This window comes from Setaria italica, chromosome III, assembly GCF_000263155.2.
Source record: "Setaria italica strain Yugu1 chromosome III, Setaria_italica_v2.0, whole genome shotgun sequence".
NCBI lineage: Eukaryota > Viridiplantae > Streptophyta > Magnoliopsida > Poales > Poaceae > Setaria > Setaria italica.
Genome location: NC_028452.1, coordinates 230159 through 237240, shown reverse-complemented (window position 1 = coordinate 237240; position 7082 = coordinate 230159). Strand labels below are relative to the sequence as shown.

Below are 7082 nucleotides of genomic sequence, written 5' to 3'. Positions count from 1 at the left end.
CCGATCTACTCCCTCGTGTTAGGTTCCTCTCGCATACGAGCATCCGGTAAAACAGTGCAACCATAAGAATTATATGGTTTAATCTTGACTAATTAATTAGAGATTCTAATCTGGGGTAATCTTACCAAAATGACAAGAGGGGGATTGAGTCGTTGTATATATATGTAGCTAATGATGTCACTATATGTATGAAACTAGATTTTGGTATATATATATATATATATATATATATATATATATATATATATGTATATGTAGCACTTGATTTTATTTTCAATTGGTTTTATTTTAAATCGGATGTGACATTTTCCCTGCGCGTAATATAGGTACACTCCATTCTCCTCATCTTTATCTCCCCTTCGTCTCTTCGAAGGACGATGACGATCCATCAATGCTGGAACGCCATGCTACGCTGCTACTGTCAGCGGTGTGCTTGGAGGATGTCGCAGCATCAGGGAACGACCTGGCGCTAGCCGTATGCTCCTGGATACCCTTGTCATTACCTCCACCGTGCCCAGGCGAGTAGCTCTAGCTGCCAGGTGAGCTTTGCCTCGGCCGCCTTGGAATCCAGCGCTGGGTCTAGCGCCGCACAACCACCTTGTCTCGATATCGCTTGGGTGATCGAGCAGCTCACGAAGCTGCAGGCGACTCGTGGATACCGGGTGGCTGACCTGGTTATCTAGCTCCTCAATTTCACGGGGGTGATCGAGAAAAGCAAGAGCGACTACGGCATCGATTGGTTCTTCCGGCTTGCTGATAACGTCCAAGCCTGTTCGGCTAGACTTATAAATCGGTTGAAAAGCTGAAACGGCTGATTTGTTGTGAGAGAAAAATACTGTTCGGTGGCTGATAAGTCGGCTGATAAGCTGAAGCGAACAGCCCTCTAAGAGGACCTTTGGTTCCCTTTGATTATTTTTAGCACGTGTCACATCGAATGTTTAGCCACTAATTAGGAGTATTAAATATAGATTATTTACAAAACCCATTATATAAGTGGAGGAGACGAATCTATTAAGCCTAATTAATCCATCATTAGCAAATGTTTACTGTAGCAACACATTGTCAAATCATGGACTAATTAGGCTTAATAGATTCGTCTCGCCGTTTAGCCTCCACTTATGTAATAGGTTTTGTAAATAGTCTACGTTTAATACTCCTAATTAGTATCTAAAGATTTGATGTGACGAGTGCTAAAAATAAGTCAAATAACCGAATACCTGCGATGAACCACCTGCTTGACCGTCCGGTTTTTTCAGTCTTTTCAGTCAGTCAGTCTCGGCGGCGTACCTTTGATTTTCTATGTGATTCTACTAGTACGGTACTACCTACTAGGTCTAAGGCCTTGTTTACTTCCCAAGTTGGAAGTTGCAAAATTAGCATTTTGTCATAAATGCGACACTGTAGCGTTTCGTTTGTATTTGTGAATTATTGTCTAAATATTGACTAATTAGGCTCAAAAGATTCGTCTCGCAAAGTACAACAAAACTGTGCAATTAGTTTTTGATTTCGTCTACATTTAGTACTCCATGCATGTACCGCAAGTTTGATGTGATAGGGAATCTTCTTTTTGTATAGTGCCAAAGTTGGGAGTTGGGGATGAAGTAAACAAGGGCTAAGAAAAGTCGAGGTCCACTCCTCCGGGTCACTTCCTCCATTTCGCGTCACTTTTATTTCTTCTATGTGCATAGATTTTATATTCGGACATACTCCATAGGGCACAAGACTATATACCAAATACAAGCAAGTGTAATTTCTTCTTTCTGTCGTTTCTTGAGAAAAAATGGGGGAAATGTGATCTTTATTGGAAGATAAACAGTGTGATGTGATGTGTGTTGAATAGCATCAATACGACATGCCCACATGGTGACTACGTGCAGCCTTGCTTCCACGTGCACGCAGGGGCAAATGCTTTTATTAATCGGCCGGATCAACTGGCCGGATCATGAAGGTCTTGAACTGGTCGAAGATTTGTCTTTTTTTTTCCTGATTTTCGCTGATTTGTGTATATAATATACGTGTTATATCCACACAAACCTTTTAAAATAATAATGCAAATTCCGTAACTTGTTTTTGTTTTTACATTTTGGAAGAACTAGTTCAGCATTTTCAACATGGGTATGGAATGGGGAAACATACTACTGGATATTATTCTCATTAGGAAGGACACATGTGGCAAGTGAGGCGAGGGCATAGTAGTAACCAGGTACCTACAACATGCGTGCCATTCGAAGTTGCTAACAATAATGCATGGAAGAGAAACTGAAAGCAAACACAAATGCATGAAATTAACAAGCAAACATAACTAGCGGTGGTCGACTATCTGGTCTAAAGCTCCGTTTGGCGTGGCTCCGGGAGCGACTCCTCAAGTGGTTTCTCCCTAAACCCTGCCAAAGGGCACGGGACGTACGAAAGGGCTCCGGCGGCGGAGCCCCGCGAATCCCGCTCTCAGGAGCCGTTTCTGGGAGGTGGAGCAAAAAAAAAACCAGCTCCTGCGGCTCCTCCTCCTCCTCGTTTCCTATCCTTGCCCTCGGGGAGGGCCCGCAAGCAGGCAGGCGCGCCTCTGGGCTGGCGGTGGCAGATGGCGACGGCTGGGAGGCGGGGGCGGAGGCGGCCGACAGCGACAACGGGAGGTGGGGGCCGGCCGCAGGCGGCAGGGGCGAGCTGGCGGCAAGAGACCGAGAGCTAGGCAGCGGGGGAGAATGGATAGGGAAGAGAGAGAAGAATGGGAGGCCGGTGGTGGGAGAATGGATAGGGAAGAGAGGAAATAAATAGGGAAAGGAAATAGGAAGAGAAAAGAAGGAAAATAAATAGGAAGAAAAGAAAAAAAAGAAAAGGAAAATAAAAGGATATTATGGGTATTTCATCTTATCTAACCATTTTAAATTATACGGAAGAACTGTTTTGCCGAACGGATTTCCAAAAGGACTTCAACTCTACCAAAGAAGTCACTCCACCAGAGAAGTCAGAGCTGGAGCTATTTTCAGAGGAACCGAAGCCTTGCCAAACTGAGAGTTAGCCAGTATGATGCATGGGCATGGCCCTAGCTTTGATTAGGTCATTAAACTAGTATGATGCATGGGTAAAAGAAATGATAAAGACGTGAGCGCCGCACTAAACTTTGATTAGGTCATTAAACTAAATTTAAGAACTGGTTAGCACATCTAAAATTATCACGTAATCTCAAACACACTTAGCTATATGATAACCACAGTGCCACCACAGAAATAACAATGGTACAATATAGCACTTTTGGCTATTTTATTAAACTTATTTATACATGTCAATAGTACAATATAAGCAACTCAATAAGAAAGATTTAGTTCAGCACATATGGCCGCATTATGGGCAAAACCAAAATTAGACCTACATTGCAATGGTATTGCAACTTTACTATATTATACCATGTATTTAGAGTACCTATCGATATTAATATATATTATATTTATGTTTTTTTCTAAATGACTCTATGTGACTTAATTTAATATCATGCATTCTCCCAATTGAGCATCAAAATGGCTACAAAGATCAAGTGTACACTTATCACCATTTCTATGATTAAATTAAATAGTTTGCCGACATCTAAATAGACGGCTCACTGTAGTCTTTTTATACGAGCTGTCCTTTTAGCTGTTTATTTCTGACATGGCAAACCAAATAGACAACTTTCTGCTCGTTTGAAGTCCCTTGAACCTAACTATCCACATTGGAGTGCGTAGGACAAGCCACGTTATTGATTAGCCCTTTTTTACTAGGCAGCTGGTTCAAAAGGGAGAGTCATGTACTCATATTGTATGCGTGAGCGATTAAATGGATCGGCAAGTAGGTACGGCACTGCTCCGAGTTATTTGAAGCGATCGAGCTCGCCACTGACCGATGAGCTCCGTGCATGCATGTTATAAAAAGAGAGGATGCATGGGAAAGAGTGCCGGGTGCATGTGCATGATGATGATGGGTGCAAGTGCACTGCACCCACCTCGTCCGGATCACCGAGTTCACTGCATGTGTTCCATTTCCATCATAGCATAGCACTGCGCATTGTCCAGATCATATATATCTATTCAATCTAGGTTAATTTTCTTATGGTTGCACCTCATCGATCAGTGCTTTAAACTTGATTTTAATTTCAAAGTGTCTGCTACCTCTTACCTTTTCGTATGTAGTATACTGTGTCATGATGTGCCTAGCTGAAAATGGATGAGGCCAAAGCATAGTATACTGTACCTTTAGTTAGCATAAAATTATTAAAAATGGTGCCATTTGCACTGCTACCTAGGGTGTGATGAATATATAGTGGTGCCGGCACATCGATCGAGCGATCCAAAACTTTTCCGTCCTTGAAGGCCAGCTTTTTGCGTCCAACTGATCGGTCAGGACTCAGGGGTGTTTGGGAACACCCGTTAAAGTTTAACACCTATCACATCGGATGTTTGGATGCTAATTAGGAGTATTAAACATATGCTAATTACAAAACTAATTGCACAGATGGAGTATAATTCGCGAGACGAATCTATTAAACCTAATTAGTCCATGATTTGACAATGTGGTCCTACAGTAACCATTTGCTAATGATGGATTAATTAGGCTTAATAGATTCGTCTCACGAATTAGCACAGGGTTTTGCAATTAGTTTTATAATTAGCTCATGTTTAATCCTCCTAATTAGCATCCGAACATCCGATGTGACACTGTTAAAGTTTAGCACCTCATATCCAAACACCATTTGGCAGGTTCTCAAACTGCTTCTCCACCGATTTTGGATGAAGTCCTGCCAAAGGGTTAATTTTAAAACAGCTTCACCACCAAAGTTGGGAAGAAGCCGCAAAACGGCTTACACTAGAGAGGAGAAGCCGAAAAAAGTGGCTTCACCGGTTTCTCCTCTCTCTCCAAGCATTAAGTGATCATAAAATTACATATATTGCCATTGAGAAGCCGTTTTACCAAACGTTTTGCAAAACGGCTTCAACTTCACTAAAAAAAGCCACTCCACCGAAGAAGCCGAAGTTGAAGTCGTTTTATGAAAAGTCGAAGCTCTACCAAACGGGGCCTAAAACTAAGGCCTTGTTTGAAAGCGCTTCGGACATTCGCTCCAGCTGCAGCTCCAGAAGTCGGAGCCGCACCAAATAGCCACGCTGAAGGAGCTGCTTCTGAGCATCCGTGGGAGGAGCTGGAGCCGTTTTTGATCTGCACGACGGTACCCAAAAATAGTTTCGCAGCTCCAGCTCCGACTTCGTGTGGGGAGCACTCGGCGAGAAGCGCTCCCAAACGCAAAGGAAAGCAAAGGTGGAGCTAGATTGGGACCATTAATTTGCCTCTTGCATGTTTTTTTTTATCAGGTCCGGTCATCCATCATCAGCTGCTGGTCTCACTGGACAGACAGAATACTCAGCTCCTCTGGGTTTTTTTTTTTTCAAAAACATTGGCAGGAGCTCCTCTGGTTAAAACCATCTTCGCAGCTCCCATGATGGGACAGGTAGGCATGCATCAAAGTACACAATGCAAGTAGTAGAGACATTTTGAAAGAAAGATAACGAGCAGAGTGATCCGCGCCAACGACGCCCACGGACATTATTACAGTGCACGCATGAAGGAAACCTAACCGATCGAGGAGTAACAAGAACTATCGCATCGCATTCTCATGCATGCATGTCTATCAGGCCGCGGCTGCAAGTTGGCCGGCGGCGGCATCGTCTTCGTCTCCGACACGGGCGTTGGGCTTGGAGCAGTCGAGGCGGATCTCGAACCTGCTTCCACCCGCGGGCGCTTTCAGCTGGCTGAGCTTGGTCATGGAGGCGCGGAACTGTGTGAAGAAGAGCTGCTGGTCGTTGGCGAAATCCCTAACAATGTCCCTGGTGCTGGGGTGGTCGGCCAGCCCCTGGTCGGACCCGAGCACCCCCTTGCCGTTCCTCAGCGCCACGAAGTACCTGTTGTCGAAGGCGTCCGGCGTGATCACGTCCAGGCTCTGCTTCCTGCTCCGGCTGGCGGAGCAGTTGGCCGCCAGGGCCCTGGAGAAATCGTCGTTCCCCCTGATCAGGCCGCAGCTGGTCTTGCCGACGGTGTGCCCGCCGGAGAGGGCCACCAGGACGCGCGGGTCGTCGCCGAGGCCCTTGCGGCGGAACATGTCGAGGAGATTGCCCACCGAGTCGGATGGCGACGGGAGGTTCCCGAGCACGTCGGGAGCGGGCGTGCGGGTGTCCATGCGGCCCCGGGTTATGGGGAAGAAGGGCAGGCCGGCGGCGACGACGGCGTCCCGCGTGGCGAGCGCGAGGATGTCGGCGCACGACACCTTGGGCCCGCCGCACTTGCCGTGCACCTCCCGGCGGATGTCCTCGATCAGCTTCAGCGCCTCCGGCTGCAGCGACCCGGCGTTCGGAGGAACGTCACGCTCGCCGGCAAGGAGGACCGACGCGTCGCAGCCCTGTATGTCGTAGTGTATTTTTTTCATGCATTTTCGGAATTAAGTCTTTTGCTTGCAGAGAATTATTAACTAACGGATCGAAAGCACTGCACAACCTGCGGGAAGCAGTCGTGGAAGAAGATGCGGAGGAGGCCGGCGGTGAGCTGGATATTCCGGCGGACCGCCTTCTGCACGGCAGAGCGCACGATGTCTTCCACCTGCGGGCACGGGTCTTGCTGCAGCTGGAGCTCCACCAACAGATCATCTGCTTCTGCTGCAGCTGCCGCGCAGACCACGGCGGCGGCGAGCAGCAGGGTCCCCATGGCCAGGGCATTACCCCTCCTTGCCATTACAACACTTGCTAGCTACCAAGTGCGTGCAGCCAGATGGAGTCGAACTCGAGTGTGGCTTTGGCTTGCCTTCCTCTCTCGTCAAGATGCAGCTGCTACTTATAGCCAGCCGGACCAGCTGATGCGTGTAGTACTGATCAAAAGGTTCACTGTGCCCGCAAAAAAAAAAAAAAAGGTTCACCATGCGCGTGCTGATCAAAAGTGTTCCTTCTTGTTTTTTCAAGTTTGAAGGACCGTATAGCAGCACCAGCAGTTGCCAGCTTCTGCGAAGAATAACACTCTACTTTGGCATCCCAAAACGGCTTCACCCTAAATCCGATAAAGCTAAAAATAGTGGT

The 7082-nt window shown here is 46.6% G+C and overlaps 1 protein-coding gene across 1 annotated transcript; it reads right to left on the bottom strand.

Annotated features, from left to right (window-relative positions):
• Positions 1-5432: 5432 nt before the first annotated feature.
• LOC101763613 (cationic peroxidase SPC4) lies at positions 5433-6831 on the bottom strand. The gene is made up of 2 exons (XM_004959914.3): positions 6511-6831; positions 5433-6415 (listed from the first exon to the last, which is right to left on the bottom strand). The coding sequence occupies exons 1-2, from the start codon at positions 6742-6744 to the stop codon at positions 5651-5653; spliced, it is 999 nt and encodes a 332-aa protein (XP_004959971.1). The 5' UTR covers positions 6745-6831; the 3' UTR covers positions 5433-5650.
• Positions 6832-7082: the final 251 nt, after the last annotated feature.